This window comes from Bombus bifarius, unplaced genomic scaffold, assembly GCF_011952205.1.
Source record: "Bombus bifarius isolate JDL3187 unplaced genomic scaffold, Bbif_JDL3187 scf7180000008216, whole genome shotgun sequence".
Taxonomy (NCBI): Eukaryota; Metazoa; Arthropoda; class Insecta; order Hymenoptera; family Apidae; genus Bombus; species Bombus bifarius.
The window spans coordinates 130537-149285 of record NW_022884518.1 but is presented as its reverse complement, the minus strand read 5'-3'; the positions used below and the strand labels follow the sequence as shown (position 1 = coordinate 149285).

The 18749-nt window shown below is 27.1% G+C and overlaps 6 protein-coding genes across 9 annotated transcripts; 4 read left to right on the top strand and 2 right to left on the bottom strand.

Moving 5' to 3' along the window:
* The first annotated feature begins 20 nt into the window (after positions 1 to 20).
* Positions 21 to 3749, top strand: LOC117211054 (transmembrane protein 115). Its single transcript, XM_033454619.1, has 4 exons — positions 21 to 566; positions 794 to 1049; positions 1131 to 1307; positions 1445 to 3749. Exons 1-4 carry the CDS (start codon positions 116 to 118, stop codon positions 1647 to 1649), a joined length of 1089 nt encoding a protein of 362 aa, XP_033310510.1. The 5' UTR covers positions 21 to 115; the 3' UTR covers positions 1650 to 3749.
* A 254-nt stretch (positions 3750 to 4003) lies between these two features.
* On the bottom strand, positions 4004 to 6521 carry LOC117211053 (E3 ubiquitin-protein ligase Hakai). Its single transcript, XM_033454618.1, has 5 exons — positions 6164 to 6521; positions 5837 to 5940; positions 5397 to 5708; positions 4975 to 5163; positions 4004 to 4896 (listed from the first exon to the last, which is right to left on the bottom strand). Exons 2-5 carry the CDS (start codon positions 5936 to 5938, stop codon positions 4213 to 4215), a joined length of 1287 nt encoding a protein of 428 aa, XP_033310509.1. The 5' UTR covers positions 5939 to 5940; positions 6164 to 6521; the 3' UTR covers positions 4004 to 4212.
* A 258-nt stretch (positions 6522 to 6779) lies between these two features.
* Positions 6780 to 9849, top strand: LOC117211051 (CTL-like protein 1). The gene is made up of 12 exons (XM_033454616.1): positions 6780 to 6893; positions 7034 to 7179; positions 7264 to 7646; positions 7721 to 7810; positions 7901 to 8040; positions 8119 to 8305; positions 8382 to 8513; positions 8588 to 8732; positions 8817 to 8957; positions 9035 to 9194; positions 9283 to 9504; positions 9581 to 9849. Exons 1-12 carry the CDS (start codon positions 6780 to 6782, stop codon positions 9731 to 9733), a joined length of 2013 nt encoding a protein of 670 aa, XP_033310507.1. The 3' UTR covers positions 9734 to 9849.
* Positions 9850 to 11942: 2093 nt separating this feature from the next.
* On the bottom strand, positions 11943 to 13577 carry LOC117211067 (ribosome biogenesis protein BRX1 homolog). Its single transcript, XM_033454643.1, has 4 exons — positions 13348 to 13577; positions 12952 to 13228; positions 12492 to 12847; positions 11943 to 12400 (listed from the first exon to the last, which is right to left on the bottom strand). The coding sequence occupies exons 1-4, from the start codon at positions 13459 to 13461 to the stop codon at positions 12128 to 12130; spliced, it is 1020 nt and encodes a 339-aa protein (XP_033310534.1). The 5' UTR covers positions 13462 to 13577; the 3' UTR covers positions 11943 to 12127.
* Positions 13549 to 16100, top strand: LOC117211066 (prenylcysteine oxidase-like). Of its 4 annotated transcripts, none has more exons than XM_033454640.1 (8): positions 13549 to 13685; positions 14018 to 14071; positions 14247 to 14453; positions 14530 to 14671; positions 14765 to 15068; positions 15142 to 15265; positions 15327 to 15676; positions 15754 to 16100. In XM_033454640.1, the coding sequence occupies exons 3-8, from the start codon at positions 14429 to 14431 to the stop codon at positions 16006 to 16008; spliced, it is 1200 nt and encodes a 399-aa protein (XP_033310531.1). In that variant the 5' UTR covers positions 13549 to 13685; positions 14018 to 14071; positions 14247 to 14428; the 3' UTR covers positions 16009 to 16100. The 4 variants fall into 4 exon arrangements, with proteins under 4 accessions (XP_033310531.1, XP_033310533.1, XP_033310530.1 ...); XM_033454639.1 differs by having other exon boundaries at positions 13656 to 13689; XM_033454642.1 differs by lacking the exon at positions 14018 to 14071 and having other exon boundaries at positions 13566 to 13685.
* Positions 16101 to 16271: 171 nt separating this feature from the next.
* Positions 16272 to 18373, top strand: LOC117211065 (solute carrier family 35 member E2A-like). The gene is made up of 5 exons (XM_033454637.1): positions 16272 to 16868; positions 16984 to 17235; positions 17370 to 17556; positions 17807 to 18010; positions 18095 to 18373. Exons 1-5 carry the CDS (start codon positions 16607 to 16609, stop codon positions 18285 to 18287), a joined length of 1098 nt encoding a protein of 365 aa, XP_033310528.1. The 5' UTR covers positions 16272 to 16606; the 3' UTR covers positions 18288 to 18373.
* The last annotated feature ends 376 nt before the right edge of the window (positions 18374 to 18749 follow it).

The window sequence follows — 18749 nt, the reverse complement described above, 5'->3', positions numbered from 1 at the left end:
ATTGGTAAACGTGTGAAGGAGGAAGTCAATGTGTTTAATCCACATGCAACAAACGTCAGGTCATAGTGCAAGTGGCTCCGTGATTCAAAGAGGTTAAGAGAGCTGCCTAATAGAAATGGCAGCAATAAAGGGCCTGGGTAGAAATATCCCCTATCTGAGGCAACAATTTGCTGCCCTTTTAGGAAACACCAGTACTAGTGTTAAATTCATATGCATAGTCGTTCTGTTTTCCTATTGCCTTTCTTTCTCCACGGAAACGGTACGTGTATTGAGCGTAACACCAGGTTACCTACTGCCTCCAGTTTTTTGGATTTGGACTGCATTCACCTTCTGTTTCCTTGAGATACATTTCTGGGAAGTATGCGTGGATATTGTGACAGTAGGTCTTTGTGGCAAATTGATCGAACCACTATGGGGCGCGATGGAAATGATGACTTTCTTTGCTATCGTTAATTTTGGCGTCGCTGTATTATCTGCTTTATTTTATTTATTCCTTTATATGTGCACCAACGATCCGGATCTGCTATTTGATATACACATTCATGGACTAACTGGATATATCGCAGGTATATTCTTTATGAATAGCCTTTTGTTGTCATCGAACACATGTCATGTAATATGTGTATATATACACATATATATGTATAGATGTATAATATATTTTGTTATATTTTTTCAGTATAGTATTATAGTTTTAGATAATATTAAATACATGAAATATATAGAAATTAATTAAAGAAAATTACTTGCATTAACTTGAGACATAATTAATGTTATTTATCTTTGTTTGTAGGTGTTGCAGTAGCTGTAAAACAAATAATGCCAGATCATATTTTAGTTAAAACACCAATTGGAAAGATTACGAATAGGAATATACCATTAATGGTATGGGTTATGGGAGTGATATTATGGCTTTTTGGATTATTAGAAGGCACTCATCCAACTATGTTTCTTAGTGGTTTATTAATATCGTGGATATATCTTAGATTCTATCAAAAACATAACAATGGCACACGTGGTGATATGGCAGATAATTTCACATTTGCAAGGTAAATTTTATTTTAATGTTATTGAAAAACATGAAATTAGATAGAATATTCTTAATCTTATGCATATGAATTTGATTATAGTTTCTTTCCAAATGTCTTACAACCACCAATAGCAGTTGTGAGTAACACGGTACATGGCTTTTTTGTACGAGTTGGAATTTGTAGAAAAGTAGTTAGAAGATTTGACATGTCCAATGCCCCACCTGGTCTCATTATAAATCTTCCTGGTATCGATCCACATGATAGTGAAAGAAGAAGGTTTGACATTCTTTTGCGTTTATTAAAAAATATGCATATAATAAAGTAAAAAAGAAGAGCAGTTAGTTCAGTAACAATCTTAAAGTTAATTTTGAAACAATAATATTTGTAGGTTTATAATTGATAATAATTTTCAGGCAAATAGCATTAAAAGCCTTGAGTGAAAGATTGAGCAAGGATCATGCAAAACCATGGCAACAAGAAAGAGCTAAAAAACATTCTCCAGTACCTCCTGCAGTTTCAATCCCAATTCCTGATACTGCTACACCCAAGCCACTTGCATCTCCTCTCATTCCTCAAGTTAGTGTTAACATACATAATCATACTTCTACTAATACGTGATCACATCAAATAGACTGATTTCAAATACATGCATAAGTATTTTAAGAAACTTCTAAAGAAAATATTAATAATATGCAACAATATTGATAATATGGCAATGTTTCGTGAGATAGTAATTTTTAGTAATATACATATGTAAGCAAAGCGCGATTATAAAAAAGAAAAGAACAGCAAAGAAAGTACTTTCAGATCTTTCTAATTTGTAATTATACAGCCACATCGAAAAAGCATTTATTTCTTAATGTCTATTGGTAAATTCAAAGAACAATATGTAATATTCAAGCTGTGCCTTGGCGTTTATAACTTTTAATTAATTTGTGTATCCAACCTTAAATCTGTTTTTAAACATATAAACGCCGAGTTGACTTGTTCTTTGATATCACCACATACAAAATGGCATTTTATACGGTAAATAAATTTATATATATTAACCATAATGCCATATTGCAGATTGTACATTATATAGTCTTTAGAAGATTCTTAACAAGAAATATAGGAAAGCCGATCTTTCTAGTTTGTGATGATATTTTCCAAGAAAATCGCGTTCTTTGTTACTAAGAAACTATAAACTCTATTTATGTAACTGAGTATTGTCGGTAAAAGATAAATAATTAAAATTTTTTTAACAAATATGTTGAAGGTCCTGAAATACTGTATAAGTGCAGCAATGTTCCGTCGTTAATATTATTCAGTAATAGCTGGAAGGTAAAGATACATTACTAATAACAATGAATGAAAATAGACTGGTTTCCAGTGTAATGTAAAATAATTTTACTAGAGACAGATTTAAATTTGGAAAAGGTTATTACTTTATCAACATGTTTTAGGAAATATTTTATACAATCAGGATTACAATTAAATATTCTGTATAGTGTAAAATGTTAATGTACAATACATATAGATGTTGAAATGAGATGACGATTATAAAACACAAACATTTTCAGCTTATTTTAAAGTCATACTTTAACAAAAATTGTAGGATAAAATGCTAACTTTTTACATCATGAAAAATGAAGAGATGAGTATCAAATGCATTATTTCTGTAGATTTTAAGGCAATTATTTTAGGACACAGAGAACAAATTTAACTTCAATAAATTATTTTCATATTACTTCAAGCAATAATTATATTTATATCTGTACCTAAATACCTAATATAGGTATATTAAAGATTTTATCTAAATTATAAAATACATGTATATTTTGATTAATACACATGTATTGCTTGTATACACATAAATTTATATTATTTATGTTCATTGTGTATTTTATTAATTTATTCTACTAATCTTGTCCTATATAGCTCAAATGTAGTTAACATAATTCTTACTGCTTATTAGGTACAGGTATTTAAAATATATTCATTTAATTACATTGTAACACAAACATTATTTTCATTTTATATCTGATTTATATTTTCACACGTAACATTCTTTCTTTACTTAAAACAATGCAACAATCAACTATTGTGCCACAAACACATGTTGCAATTTTTTTCGCCATCTATTGATATTTTTAAACAATTGTTAAATATTGATTATTATAGTTTAAAAGTAATTGTTTAAAATTATATATATGTATGAAAAGGTGAATGGAAAGTAGTTCGTATAAATGTATAGCAATGTGGATAATATTTGATATATCAATAGGTTGTAAATACCAGGAGTGATGTAAAACGTGAAGGGATCAAGACACTATAATGATGCAGTAATTATACATAGATAGATACATTAATACATGTGTGACGGAGTAAGATTAAAAACTATTTTCATGTATGGTTCAAAACTATCCCTTAAGAATGTATGTTATTCATATTTTGGCCTTCCACTTAAAGATTACTGATAAAAAAATTTTTAAGTACTTTTATTATAAGATTTTTAGTCAATTAATATTTATTATAAATATTACTAGAATTAAAAAGCGAAAGGCCAGAATGGAGTGTATGAACAAATGAATATTTGTTAATTTCATTAAATACATTATAAGAGTCTAATATAATAATTACACATTATATATATGTACATGTTATATATAATGAGTTTTGTACATATGTTAAAATCGTTACAGTCTGTACAATATTAAATTTTACTAAAAAAATACATATTTCCTATTTTCCTATACTGCTTGTAGGATAAAATTATAACAATTAACACTAGATATTCAATACATAATAGAAATACTTATTTGAAATATTAATATCTTATTATTTAATTTACATTACTCCTAATTTGTTAATTGTATATAAATAATAAGTATAAACTGTTTTCATATTACATAAAAAAAGTATCTCATTCTTTGTTACAAATCCTCTTTCTCAAACTATAAGTTTAAAAGCGGGAAATAAATAAATATATCTATAGGATGAAAAGAACTTTATTGCTATTATAATATATAATCTTTGTCATTGAATGTTGCAATTATAGTTCTTGAAAAGTATAAAATATTCCGAATATTTTCTAATGGTGGCAGCACATTTTCAATATTTTGAACTACTTTTAACTGTCATAATAATTTTATCACAATTTATATCATACAAGTCTTTACAACAAAGACATATACTTTTTTTACCTATAAAATTGTTGTTGATGCTGTGACCATTGTGTTTGTGGTGGCGGAGCTTGTTGTTGTGGAGGTGGTGGACCATATGATGGATCTTGTATATATCCTGTTGGAGATGGCCTTATTGAATTTGGTGTAGAAGATACATATTGCTGTTGTTGTTGTGGTGGTGGTGGCACATAAGATACTTGAGCAGGATGCTGTGGTTGCGGATAATATTGTGTTTGAGAAACAGGTGGTGGCACATTATATCCTCCATAATTAACTTGTGGAGGTGGAGGAGGATAATAATGATGACTTTGTTGCGTGTGTATGTCATGTGTTGTCATAGCTGTATCTTGAATAGGTACAGTTATAAGATTTGTTCTTAATGGAGCATTATTTGGCAGTGGAGGTGCAGGATTTTGAGAATAATTCTGCATTGATATTAATGCCTGTGGTCTATGTTGTTGTCTATGCTCCACTGGAGTTTGATTGACCATTGAATTCACTCTAGGATCGTTTCCCATTATGGGTTGAACCATATGTGATTGCACTGATTTTATGCGGGTATTCTGCATAGCAACCGACGAAACTTTTGTTAATTGAGATTCTATCTCTGATTTAGAATGCACATATTGAGGAGGATCAACTTGCATTCCTTGAACTTGCTGTGGTGGAGCTGATATATGTCGATGATTTATATGAGCCTATGTACAAATTGATACATCTATATGATCAAAATAAATTAATAAAAATTGGAAAATTGAAAAATAAAGAGAAATTACCTGTAAATCTCTTTGACTAAGGTATGTTCTTCTACAACCTGCATTTCCATATCTAGTTCCTCCATGTGTACACATAAACACAGTACCCAAACCAGTTTGTTCCACTCTAGAAACCTTTTCCATACAACGAGGACAAACTTTATCTTCCCTTTTGGCACAAGATAAGCAAAATACATGTTTGCAAGGTATCTGAAACAAAAATATAAGCATAAAAATTTATGAATATTAAATTAAGAAATATAACTATAACACTTAAGTCAGTTGATTTTATAATGATTTAGTCTATTCTAAAGATATACTATGTTTATTTTTTAAGCTTTTATGACTTAGATATTAACTATTAAAAATTTATTAGGTTTGATTTATATGTATATAAATATATATTTGTTATAATATCTTTTCCTCATAAAAGAAACTCTCACCATGCGTCCATAAATAAGAATTGGTTTCAAACACTTATCACAACAATGTATCATAGGATTTAACACTTTTTCTCCAATGAGATTTACTCTGTGATCCCATCTTAAACGTAGCATTGGTTCAGGCGGTCCTCTATTGATAGTTGTAAAAGTTGGAGCTTCCAATTGTGATATATCAGCTTCCAAGTCAAACTGTTGCTCCAAAGGAAGCTGCTGTGTTGGTGGAGCTTCATGTTCTTCTAATTCTGTTCCAACAACTTCTGTTGGAGCTTCTTCTACTTGTTGAGGAGTATCTTCTTCATCACTTTCAATGACCTATTTGAAATATATATACAATGAAATAATAACATCAGCTAAGTAGGATAGACATTAAAAAAATAAAGAGATAAATTAAAGAAATAAATTAATCAAAAATTTAAAACTAAAAGAACATTCAGATTTACCTTTACTTGTTTTTTAGACCTTCCTCTAGCCCTCCCTCGTGTTCTACCACGTGCTCTACCACGAGTTCTGCCTCTCATTCTTTTACCACTATCTTCCTCCATCACTATAATTATAAAAATTTAGAAACCTAATCATCTACTATACAATCATTAATTTTTGGAAACATAAGATCAAAGAAATAGTACATTAGTTATTATCTCAAAAATTAAACAAACAAATAATCAGTAATAAAAGTATGGTTTAATTTGATTGATTCGACGTTTTATATATTTTATTGTAAGGTATATTTTAATTTCAAAATTGTATGTCGGTAAGGCGGTACTTACCTAATTATGTAGGTTATATTTCTAATTCTAGGTAATAGATTATAATATCAATTATCATATTTATTGATAAATGCTTTAATTTGCTGAGAAGAAAATGTTTACACCTAACAATTAAAAAGTTGAATTTTTTTATTATTGGACTATGTAACGTCTCGCACTGAATCTAGTTAGACCACATATATGTATGAATGAAGAAATAAGCTGTTGCTACAATCTCCATTGTAGTAATCCATGTGACGTAGTATTTTGTTGTTACCTTGGAGACGACAGTCTACTTCACACAAAATGCAAAGTCGTATATTGAAACAAAGTACCCTGCATCTTTATGTTTATCATTGCATTTTGGCGAATGTTAGTCAATATAAACTTGATTAATTTAATAATTTTACTCTTGTTTGAAATTATTCTAAATAATGTAAAATTATGTAAAAAATATGATTAAATAAAATTGTTACTTTACATTATAATGTGTTCATAACTGAAGACAACTTCAAGGTAATCCAATGGAGGGAGTAGTTCTGAAATCGAAGACAACTCAAGTGTTTTTAACATAGTATTTAAGTACCTTATTTTGTAATTTGTAACAATTTATTTGTAACAATAAGTTTTATAAAAGATGTCTTGCTGTTCAGGAGATGAGGATGATGAACAACGGCCTGAGCCGACACGTGTGCGAGGATGCACAGATATTTTCTGGCTTTGTTGCTTTATAGTATTTTGGTTTCTTATGGTATGTAAATGAATTTATCATTAAATTTTATCTTAAAAAGTATATGGAGTTAAAAATGTTATTAAACATCTTTTACATAACGATATGTATAATTTTTGTATACAAATGTACTATTTATTAATGGTGATATTATATTACAGATCTTAATAGCAGCTTTTGCTCTTGTTTATGGTAACCCTTTACGACTTATTAATGGATATGATAGCTTTGGAAACACTTGTGGTATGAAAAATAACCCAAAATTTGGTAGTATGGAATTATCTGGACAAGATACTAGCGATAAACCGTTAGTATTAATATAAAAATTATCATTTTTACAAATAAAATATAGGTAAAAGAATATAAAGTCTCACGAAATTGATTATTTTAGATTTCTATTCTTTTTGGATATACATAATGTTACACAATCCTTAAAAATTTGTGTAAAGAAGTGTCCAGATCGAAATATGACAACAATGAATGATGTATGTACATTTTATAAAGAAACAGGATCTCAACTTTGTCATGACAAGCCAGGAAATGATCTAAGTGCTTGTAGTAATGGAAATAGAAAAAATAAAACTGGTTCTTGTCCTGGGTTACCAGTGTATAATAGTATACCAGTTCTTAATCGTTGTATTCCTAAAGATCTGGGAGAAACTATAATTGCAAATTTATATGGCCTTATTAATTCTTGGGATATTATTGAACAAATTTTAGGAGATTTGTATAAAACATGGAGAGAGATTTTGTCTTTATCCTTCTTAGCTTTTGGTATGAAATTTATTATATTCATTGTTAATTCTATATGTTCTATAAAAATAATTAAATGAAATGTTTCATTTCAGTTTTATCTCTCTTTATGATTGCCATATTTCATTTATTAGCAAGTATTGTAACATGGATTGTGATGATTCTTGTCAGTGTAACTACTATAGGTAAATTATTGAAATACAAAAAGGTGTTAAAAAATATGATTATTTAAACTGTTATTCAATAGAATATAATTCATATATTTGATTGTATAGCTGGAAGTGTATTATTATGGTGGACATATATAGAAATTAAAAGAACTTTGGATAAAACTAATCCAAATCAGCTTTTAGAAGAATCTGTTAGAAATGAAAGAGCGTTTCTAGCTTTTTCTATTATTGCAACAATAATAACTGTAAGTAATTATCATTAACTATTACTTTTTTGATTGATTAAAACATTTGTTTCTCTTATAAATTTTCATATATTTTAGGTCATTTTATTATTACTTTTAAGCATATTAAGTAAACGTATTGGATTTATGACAGCATTATTCAAAGAAAGTGCTAAATGTTTGGCAGAATTACCAGGTTTATTTTTTCAACCCTTATTAACATTTACTGCTCTGATATTATTTTTTGCATTTTGGGTAACTGTAATTCTTTGCCTTGCAACAGCCAGTAAGTATTTTAATTTGTCTGTGTTGCATAATCTCAAAATAGAAGTAATATTTATATAACAATGCAAAAATTATAGATTATCCTGGAACAAAATCTGTACAGATGTATAAAAATCATATATTTGATCCTCTAAATTTTAGTCTAATTAGAGAAAAAAGTGCATATGTTGAAGAAAGGAAATTTGACTTTTCTCTTGACTCATTTAAAAGTAAGTCTATACTAACATATCTAATATGTCCCTTTTTTAATTTAGCACTTGTTATTACCATTGAAGTGTTTTAGCTTTCACACTTGTGGAATATGTAGACCCAACTTGGGTAAAATATATGTGGTGGGTGTATATCATAGGATTAATATGGACATCTGAATTCATTATTTCTTGCCAAGATATGGTGATATCAGGAGCTGTAGCTCACTGGTATTTCAGGTAATATTATAAGAACAATCGTCTTGTGCATATAAATAAAGTAGAATATACATATTTATATGATATATATATTTATTATTTCAGAGGCAAAGACGCTAGTACATCCCCAGTATGCTCTGCTATGGGAAATTTAGTTAGTTATCACTTAGGTTCTGTAGCTTGTGGTTCATTTTTAATAACACTTTTTAAGTTACCTCGTTTGATCTTGACATATCTTTATGCTAAGTATGTTTTACTAATAAACATAGATGAGTCTATAAGATGTATGAAATATAAAAATTTGTAATATAAATATTTCACAGATTCGAGAAAAGCAAAGAAACATCTCCATGTGCACAGTGTGGTTTAAAATGCTGCATATGCTGTTTTTATTGCTTAGAAAAATTTATTCGATATATGAATCATAACGCATATACTGTAGTTGCCATTGAAGGAACACACTTTTGCAATGCAGCTAAAATCGTATGTTATAATTTATTTTCATCTGCTAGAAGTTTATAAAAGTAATGCTGTAGAAAATACAATAATTTACATTCTTCTACTTTTGTAGGCATTTACAGCTCTTGTTAGTAATGCTTTACAAATTGCGGTAATTAATGGAATAGGAGATTTTATTCTATTTTTGGGTAAATGTTTTGTCACTGCTGTAACGGGGAGTGTTGGATTGCTATTTATGAAACAGGATCCCAGATTACATTTTTATGCAGCACCAATTTTCGTTATCTGTGTTTTTGCATTTTTTATTGCTCATTGTATTATTTCTCTTTATGAGGTATATTATAAAGATTGTTTATATGAATAGATTACATGAATCTTATACATATTTATCATTTCATGTTTTATTACAGACTGTAATAGATACACTGTTTCTTTGTATCTGTGAGGACAAGAATTTAAATGGAGAGAATGGAAAGTGGCGTCAGTCAGCATTAGCTCAAATTGGATCTAATACTAGTTCAAATGGACAACAATCACATGAATTAGTACCAATGAACACATAAGTATTATGCTAAAGCACAAACTTCCTTCCCAATATTCCTTCACTTTTATAGATGCTTTTATGCAACATTATATCGTCTATAAAATTAAGATCATCATATACATACATATATATTATTATACATACATTATATAATATTATACATACATTATATAATATTATATAATAATAGTGTAATAGCAATTATATAATATATATATGTATGTACATATGATTACGAATATGTACCTTACATTGAAGTTATAAGCTATATTTAGATAACAGCTTAAACTTATCAATTAACAAATCTTTTTATACATCTAAAACTACTGCCATATATGTACAAAATATCTTTGATTTGTAACTCAGGATTTCTAATCAGTTTTTAATCAGTTTAGCATATCCTTAAAAAATGCATAAAAATAATATTATTAATTAGTATTTCTAAAGGCTATTACACAAAAACCGTGAGAAATATGTATTTTGATTATAAAAAACAATGTTATATATTTTTAAAATATTGAATTATTATGATATACTTCTAAAATCTGTTTTATAAAAATATTAAATTAAAAAAAGATCAACGGCTGTTTATATTTTATGTACGATTTTGTAAAATTTATTAGTAAAAGTATTGTTTGCTATTTTTATAGTACTTAATATATGTGGAGAATACAGATTTTAATCATGCATTTTTTAAAGTCCTTAGATACATATATTTTCATAAAAACATCAACAAAAAAAAATTGGTTTTCACGATCTTGGAGAGAATACGTGTTTTCTTTTCCTTTTAGAATTGTTATCAGTATTTATAAATGTAACATAAATATATAATTTTCTATATAATGAAAATAATGAATGACACAACTGAAGATGTGAAAAATGATATGAAAGATCTACAAGTGCTATTATTCACTAAAATAGAAAGAACTAAGTATGTATACTACGGAATCGTGACGTCGAGACTGAATTATTTTGGATTTGTAAAATCTAAATTAAACTACCCCAATGTTATTGCAACCTCAATTTCTATACTTATATGATTCCGTACTGCATTTGTGTTGGTTCTAAGGTCTTTAATATCTTACCTTCTAGTTCTGAAATACATTATTATCATGTGGTATATGCAAATAATAAAATATTTTTTTATGTTTTATTTTAGGTGTTTTTTAAATATTAAGTGAAAAAAGAAAAGTATAATGTGTAACTACAATAACCATCTCGCTATTTTTAAATTTTGAATCTATACCTGAATTTTCATACCTGAATGATTATTATTGTTTAAATAATTCTTAATTAACATCTTAAGTCAATTTAAATTTGAGCTTAGAGTTTATACATGAAAACATTCAAGCATCTGCATTAATATGCAATGTATAAGGTATCCTCCTATAGTATCCTATAAAGTGTGCTTTAATGTAACTAAATCAAGTACAAATATGTGCCAGCGCAATTTATAATGCGATAAGAATCTATGAATAACTTTATGTAATATTATCAAATGACATATACTACGATAATAAATTTACTTTTATTTCAAGGCTATATAATACATTATATATATATATATATATATATATATATATATGTATGTCGGAGATGGAAGGACACCGGACCTTCCCCTGGAACTCCGGGAAAATCCGTAAAATCGTAATTAAAGTTTACTACTAAAGTTTACTAAAGTAAATCGGCGAAGGGAGTAGTACAGTAGTAGTTTGAGTTAGAGCAAGTATACCTACCCTCCCGTTGACCGTGGATTCGTTATCGAACCTAAGACCATTATCACTAGTGTTGCGAGTGCCTAATCACCGCTGTTGATCGTCGAATCGGTAGTGTTCATACTCGTAGTATCAGCCCGTATCTTCGTTATAACACAACGCTGGCCAACTCCAAGGGAGGTCTATCAAACGCCCACAACCCTGTTCCTGACTCTTCTCCGACATATATATATACATTATAACGTAGAATATTATCTTATTATTAATGGAATCAAATATTTGTTTTCTGTCTATATCTTTGTTTATGAATTATATTAAGTGCAATAATGTAATTTTTTTCTTCAATGATGTGTAATTATACAAAATAATTATACTTGTTTATTCAATCGTGTTTAACATTATGCATTTTATATAAATCAGTTTTAAATAAATCGCGTTGCACATGAGAATATGTAGTTCTATGAAAATGTATGTGTAGTATATAAATTATATAAAATTTAAACAAGATATGTATAAAGTTCATATACGTGTATTTTATATATTTTAGATTGCTAATTCTTCTAGGCTTGTCTTTATAAAGTATGTATATTACACTGTATGAAAAATAAAAATATATTGTTTATGAAATAGTTAAAATATTTTTATTAACGTAATATTATTACAATAGAATAGAAACTTTTGAGTGCAATATTGCAGCATTAATTCCTTTTTTTCTTTTTAGAATTAGTCTTTTTTATCTTTTTCCCTAATCGCATCTTAATTTTTTTTTTCTTTCCACTTTCATTAGCCTGTACTTCTTTTGTTTCTTTCTGTTGTAATTCTATTGCTTTTTTTAATGGATCACCTTTAAATATTTCATCCATGGGATTCAATGAATATGATTCCTTTGGTTTACTACTCTCTTGTGCCACTTTCTGTTCTACCTTATTTATGTATTTACCAGCAATATTCTTCTTCAAAGACTGTCGAAACTATAATATTTAAAATGTTATAATTATTAAATTTAGTACTTTTAATTTTGTCACACGTTAAATTTATCATAAAAATTTGATTGGTTTATACCTTAGCAGGGGATATATAAGAAGGATTATCCCAAAGTACTTCTCCACTAAAGCTATTAGCAAATATTTTTATTGGATTTAATACAAATCTTGGACCTATTTCAGCTAAACCTCCATCTTCTGTTAAAATTTGGAAATTTCGAAACCATATTCTATTGTCTAATATAGTGAATGTATATATATGGTCAAAAAATGGTTGACTCTTAGGATGATGATTGGGAACACCAAAGATTTGAACAAACAATTCTTTCAACAAACCATAATGTGGTTTTGTGTTAAAATTCTCATCAAATGATAACAATGGTCTAGAACCTCTTAAACAATTTCCAGTCATTTTTAATTCTGCCATAGTATAAACTACAACATAGAAGTCATTAATCTATTTGTGACATTAAGATTATTTATAATATGATATAGTTTATAGAATTTAACATTCTATAATTAAGTATTATAATACGTACTATTTTCAACAAGAAATTTTGCACATGGTCCTACCGAAATGTTAGAAAACCATAAATATAAATCCCTTTTTCTTCTGCCTTCAAATAATATTGATTTATTGCAGTTTTTCATTTCCGATATTTCATTAATCACTTGTAAATTTTTAGTACGTTCTATTTTAGATTCAGGGCGATGGTGAGGCATAAGAGTTTTTAAATCATCCATGAGATGACGATGTCTATAGCTGATTCCTCTAGTAGCAAATACTAACACTCTTTGCTTATTAATCCATTTTATCTATAACATAAAATGAAAATGTCTAACAAATTTATTACCAATTGAAATATGTTTTATATATATTTATATCTCTACTTGCTAGAAGTTCAAAATAAAACAGAAAAAAGATATTTTTAAACCTTTTTTGGTGGTGGTTCATCGGATATTCTCTTTGCTGGTAAAACTTCGGGTTGTGGTATTTTTTCATTATTAAGATTATCGATTCGTTTACGTTTTAATTCCTTTTTCGCCATTATTAATTCGAAGGACTCACATAAATAAATATAAAAATGTTTCCAAGAGTAAGGTTAACTGTACAGGAATATATTACACTTGCTTCCCCTATCATGGAGGCAGTAAAACTACACAGACTACATATGGGTATTCTGTTCAACATAAACAAAATTTGATTATTGCCGCTGCAACTATTGGCTGCTGACTAGTGAAACTCAAATGCCACTATATGTATGTATTTAACGTAGGTACATAATTTATTGTATTTAAAATACAATTCCTGGATTTATGTAAAATAATTTAATTAATTTTGTAATTTATATTATGTTTTATTAGATATCAATCACATCGTAGGATATAATAAATCATATTTATATGTAGTATATAGTATAAGCTCTATAATTTTATAGACTATATAAATATTGAATTAGAAAATATACTAGTTATTAATAAAAAATAATGTAACATAACATTAATTGTTAATATACATACATATGTAGACAATTAAATTTCTATGAAAACAGTACGACATGAACATGATAATCGTGATCATGAATTGGCGTATAATTTTGTTAGGTATACTGATTTTTAAAAGAGGAATTTGTTATGAAAAGTGTAAGCCAAATATAGGTGAGTGAAAGAATATACTAATGATATAAAATAATTTTATGTAATATTTTTACGTTTAAAATATAAGAAAGTTGAGACAAAGCAAATATATTTCAACTGATTTCAAGCAATGAAGCATATTATTTTCACGTTTAATAAGATATATAACAATAATTGAAAACTTTGTTTTTTTTAGCAATTATTGGAGGTGGTATTGGTGGCGCAGCAAGTTCTCATTTTCTTACAGAACTATTTAATAATAATCTTAATATCGATTTATACGAAGCAAAAATTATCGGTGGGCGTTTGGCCACTATAAAAGTTGACGGTAATGAATTCGAAGCTGGAGGTTCAATCATACATCCTCAAAATAAATATATGCGAGATTTTGTTGAATTACTCGGTACTTTGTTTTCTTATTTTTACATTTCTACAGATATAGTTTCATAAATATCTAAAATGTACGTCTGTTGATTTAGGTTTAGAACACAGACCATCTAAAGGTAAAAAAACAAGTATTTGGAATGGCAATGAAATTATATTTGAAGAGAGTAACTGGGAGATATTATCATTTATTAAATTAATTTACAGATATGGTGTTCAGCCATTCAGTCTCAACAGGTATCCCATATGTATTCTTAAAAAAGTATATCAAACATCTCACCACATATATTTGATATTACAGTAATAGTTGACTTTATTAATTTTAAACAGATATGTAACTTCTATAATAAATAACTTTGAAAAAATATACCATCTACAGGATAATGGAGAAGTTTTCACGAATATCAGTAGTCTTTTGTTTTCTATGAATCCTGAATTTCCAAAGTTATTAGAGAAATCTATTAAAAGTGAGATTTTGAATCTGGGTTATTCAGAAAAATTAATTAATGAACTTGTGAAGACAACATTAGTAGTAAATTATGGGCAAGACACAAATGTTCATAGTTTTGTTGGCTTTGTGTCTTTAGCTGGAGCAGGTTTTAATTTGTGGTCTGTAAAAGGGGGAAATAAAAAGGTTGTTTTTTTTTTGTTAATTTTGTAGAAAAGATATTTTCATTTCATAATTAATCATTGTACTAATATTTTAGGTACCTGAACATTTAATATATAGAAATAAACATGTAAATGTTGTGCCTTCACATGTAATTAAAATTATTAACATATTAAACAATGGTACTCAAAATTTATATGAAGTGCATTATCATAATCAAGGTATGATGTAAAAATAATAAATGATATCTTTATAATGATTAAGGAATGATTTCTATTTCAGACAGTACAAATATAATGAAAGCAACATATGATATTGTAATACTGGCAATTCCACTTATCCATAATCAAGAATTTCCTATAACTTTTGAAGGGTTTCCAAACAATGATTTTTTCAGTCCTGCAAAGTACCATGAAACTATAGCTACATTTGTGAAAGCAGATTTAAAACCACACTATTTTGGCTTAGAGGCAGAATTAGATAATATTTTAAGCTGTGATCCTAACAGAACGATAATTAGTTCTTTGGGAAGGTTAAATTCTGTAGAAGGTTCAATGAAGAATAGTAATGTTTGGAAAATATTTAGCAATAAACCTTTAAAGTCAAATATTATAAATGAAATGTTTTCAAATGTAAGACTACTTTATAATATTTGTATAAACTGTGATATATATGACATGCAACATAAAATTAATTTATTATGTTTAAGGTTCAAGAAATAAAACAGATTGCTTGGAAGGCATATCCTGAATATTCAACAAAAATTCATGAAGCAAAATTTAAATTGCATAATGCACTCTATCATGTTAATGCTATTGAATGGATAGCTAGTGCAATGGAAATGAGTGCAATAGGTGGAAGAAATGTTGCATTATTAGCACATAGAGATTTTTTTAGAAAGTTTTGTATTGAAAAAATTATACAGACAAGTTCACTTAAAAAAAAATTACCCACTGAATTGTAATATAAGATTAGTACAAAACAGTTAATATTAGTTTTAATTTAAAAAATTGTAAAATGTGTATAATTTTTGTAATAAAGCTATTATTTAAATTACTGTAATATTTTTTATTACAAACATGAACAGTTTTTAGCTTATAATTTCACACAGTATATAATTTTAATTGTGTTATGTTTATTTCATGTTATTCACGTTAATTTATATTAAAACGAAATAAGTAGAAATTTTTATTTCAACTGCAATTAGTTTCTGAAGTGTTAAGTAGAAATTATCGTATGGTAAACATACGAATTTGGTATAACTACAAATATATACTATTTTATAATAATGCAATGATTATAAAATAACTATTATTACTCAAGTGTACTCAAGTAAAAATTGTGTATGAATGTTAATATCAAAAGCTTTTCATGTTGCATAAACATTAAAATTAAGATTTTTGTTATAAATTTAAAAGTCTCTAAGAATATAACCTCTTTAATCCTTGAATGAAACATATGAATGTCAATATCATACGAATGTGACATGTGAAAAATGTGATCTCAGAAGCAAAGTTGTATGTAATGTTATAAACATTTCACTTGAAAAGAAACTGTATGTAATGGAAAATCATTCGGTTCGTATAAATTACGCGTTAACACCTCGTGACACAGAACAGCAATTAATACATGATGGTGAAACTAAATCATATGAAGAAAATATTAAGAAACACGAAGAAACGACTGTAACAAGTGAAACTATGGGTGGTTCATTCTATCCCAGAGCTATGTTATTTCTAGTATTATGGTATCTCATTAGTGGATGTACTTTATTCTTGAATAAATACATATTATCATATATGGAAGGCAATCCTACAATTTTGGGTAAATTAATATCTAAACTGATATAAACTTTCTTTTCTATTTCATGTTTAAAATTATAGACTTGAAATGTTAACAATTTTTGCTTTTAATATTAAGTGTTAATTTATTTGAATAGGTGCTTGTCAAATGTTAATGACCACAATTTGTGGATTTATTCAAATGTATTTTCCATGTGGAATGTACAAAACACGTCCCAGATTAATGAGACCAGCAGGTTTTTATAAGCATATGATATTGGTTGGATGTACAAGGTTTACAACTGTAGTACTAGGGCTAGTATCACTTAATTATGTAGCAGTGAGTTTCACAGAAACTATTAAAAGTAGTGCGCCACTATTTACCGTCCTTATTAGCAGATATTTATTAGGTAAGAATCAATATATAGTTATTTTTTTTCTATTATTAATATACAATCTTTTAATAAACATTTCTACCTACAAATATTTTTAAGTTATATAAATATTTGTTATTCGAAATATTAAATTAATATATTATTTACAGGGGAACATACAGGATTATATGTAAATTTATCTTTAATTCCTTTAATGTGTGGTCTAGCTCTATGTTCAATAAACGAAATTAGTTTTGACCTCAGAGGATTTATTGCAGCTATGGCTACAAATGTAACAGAATGTTTACAAAATGTTTATTCCAAAATGTTAATCAGTGGTGATAATTTTAGGTATACGTAAGTATTATATATATATATATATATATATATATATATATATATATATATATATATATATATATATATATATATATTATATTATTATATATATATAATAGTTTAAGACATAAATGACAGTAATAAAAGATCTAATATTAATATATATATATATATATATATATTAATATTAGATCTTTTATTTACTGTCATTTATGTCTTAAACTATTCAACTAAATTTTTTATATTCATTAATAATATGAAATTACAGGCCTGCAGAACTGCAATTCTATACTAGTTTAGCATCAATTGTGGTACAAATACCAGTATTGATCTTATTTGTAGATTTACCAATACTTGAACATTCTTTGAGTTTTAAATTATTCACAGCATTTTTACTTAATGGAGTGTTCTTCCATTTTCAAAGTATTACAGCATATGTACTTATGAATTACATCAGTCCTGTGACACATAGGTGTGCTTTTTATGCTATTTTAAAATAAAATATTTATAAGATATTTTGAAATTTGATTACTAACAGTATTTTGTATCATTGCAGTGTCGTTAATACAGCAAAGAGAGCATCTTTAATCTGGCTCTCTGTTTTACTATTTAATAACCCTGTAACTGGTTTATCTGCTATGGGAACATCTTTAGTAATAATAGGAGTGTTATTGTATAATCGAGCACAAGAATATGATAAACTAAACAAAGCAAAATCACGATACAATTCTAAAGTTAATTTACAATAATATTAATTATTCAAATTATAAAAATTTGATATTTAATAAAAATAATTAACGCGTTTACGTTAATTACGTAATGAAAAATGAAAACAAGGGTAATAATTTTTATAATAGAGTATTTTATTCACTGCAATGATAAATTATTTATAATTTCAATTCTCTTTATAAAGTAAAAGTATATTTTACACTTTAGATGCATTTTACAATAAAACAACTTTAACTGAATACATGTAATAATTCAGATATACATGATCATAAAAGTTTTGTCGTATACAATGAGTATATCATAAGAAAAGAATAATTTATTTTTGACAGATTAACATATATGTATGTAAAATATTACTGATTTAATACAAGATTAAAAAATCTTAAGAATAATTTTTTATCTTATTAAAAAATGTAAAAAACCATAAATTCCTTAATTTATAATTGTATTTAAGTTTCTTTGATCACTATTATTTTTGTATC

What these genes read in the sequence shown, in the direction of transcription:
- LOC117211067 (XM_033454643.1), bottom strand. Translation starts at nt 13,461, where the DNA reads ATGGCGAAAAAGGAATTAAAACGTAAACGAATCGATAATCTTAATAAT. An exon ending in ATGAACCACCACCAAAAAAG is followed by an intron (nt 13,229 to 13,347) that starts GTTTAAAAATAT and finishes TTTATGTTATAG; the next exon opens with ATAAAATGGATTAATAAGCA. An exon ending in AAAATTTCTTGTTGAAAATA is followed by an intron (nt 12,848 to 12,951) that starts GTACGTATTATA and finishes TCTATGTTGTAG; the next exon opens with TTTATACTATGGCAGAATTA.
- LOC117211051 (XM_033454616.1), top strand. Translation starts at nt 6,780, where the DNA reads ATGTCTTGCTGTTCAGGAGATGAGGATGATGAACAACGGCCTGAGCCG. An exon ending in TAGTATTTTGGTTTCTTATG is followed by an intron (nt 6,894 to 7,033) that starts GTATGTAAATGA and finishes ATTATATTACAG; the next exon opens with ATCTTAATAGCAGCTTTTGC. An exon ending in TTCTCTTGACTCATTTAAAA is followed by an intron (nt 8,514 to 8,587) that starts GTAAGTCTATAC and finishes GAAGTGTTTTAG; the next exon opens with CTTTCACACTTGTGGAATAT.
- LOC117211054 (XM_033454619.1), top strand. Translation starts at nt 116, where the DNA reads ATGGCAGCAATAAAGGGCCTGGGTAGAAATATCCCCTATCTGAGGCAA. An exon ending in ACTAACTGGATATATCGCAG is followed by an intron (nt 567 to 793) that starts GTATATTCTTTA and finishes CTTTGTTTGTAG; the next exon opens with GTGTTGCAGTAGCTGTAAAA. An exon ending in CATGATAGTGAAAGAAGAAG is followed by an intron (nt 1,308 to 1,444) that starts GTTTGACATTCT and finishes AATAATTTTCAG; the next exon opens with GCAAATAGCATTAAAAGCCT.
- LOC117211065 (XM_033454637.1), top strand. Translation starts at nt 16,607, where the DNA reads ATGGAAAATCATTCGGTTCGTATAAATTACGCGTTAACACCTCGTGAC. An exon ending in AGGCAATCCTACAATTTTGG is followed by an intron (nt 16,869 to 16,983) that starts GTAAATTAATAT and finishes TTATTTGAATAG; the next exon opens with GTGCTTGTCAAATGTTAATG. An exon ending in ATCAGTCCTGTGACACATAG is followed by an intron (nt 18,011 to 18,094) that starts GTGTGCTTTTTA and finishes GTATCATTGCAG; the next exon opens with TGTCGTTAATACAGCAAAGA.
- LOC117211053 (XM_033454618.1), bottom strand. Translation starts at nt 5,938, where the DNA reads ATGGAGGAAGATAGTGGTAAAAGAATGAGAGGCAGAACTCGTGGTAGA. An exon ending in TTCTTATTTATGGACGCATG is followed by an intron (nt 5,164 to 5,396) that starts GTGAGAGTTTCT and finishes TTTTTGTTTCAG; the next exon opens with ATACCTTGCAAACATGTATT. An exon ending in TTAGTCAAAGAGATTTACAG is followed by an intron (nt 4,897 to 4,974) that starts GTAATTTCTCTT and finishes ATTTGTACATAG; the next exon opens with GCTCATATAAATCATCGACA.
- LOC117211066 (XM_033454638.1), top strand. Translation starts at nt 13,972, where the DNA reads ATGAACATGATAATCGTGATCATGAATTGGCGTATAATTTTGTTAGGT. An exon ending in AGATTTTGTTGAATTACTCG is followed by an intron (nt 14,454 to 14,529) that starts GTACTTTGTTTT and finishes CTGTTGATTTAG; the next exon opens with GTTTAGAACACAGACCATCT. An exon ending in AGTGCATTATCATAATCAAG is followed by an intron (nt 15,266 to 15,326) that starts GTATGATGTAAA and finishes TTTCTATTTCAG; the next exon opens with ACAGTACAAATATAATGAAA.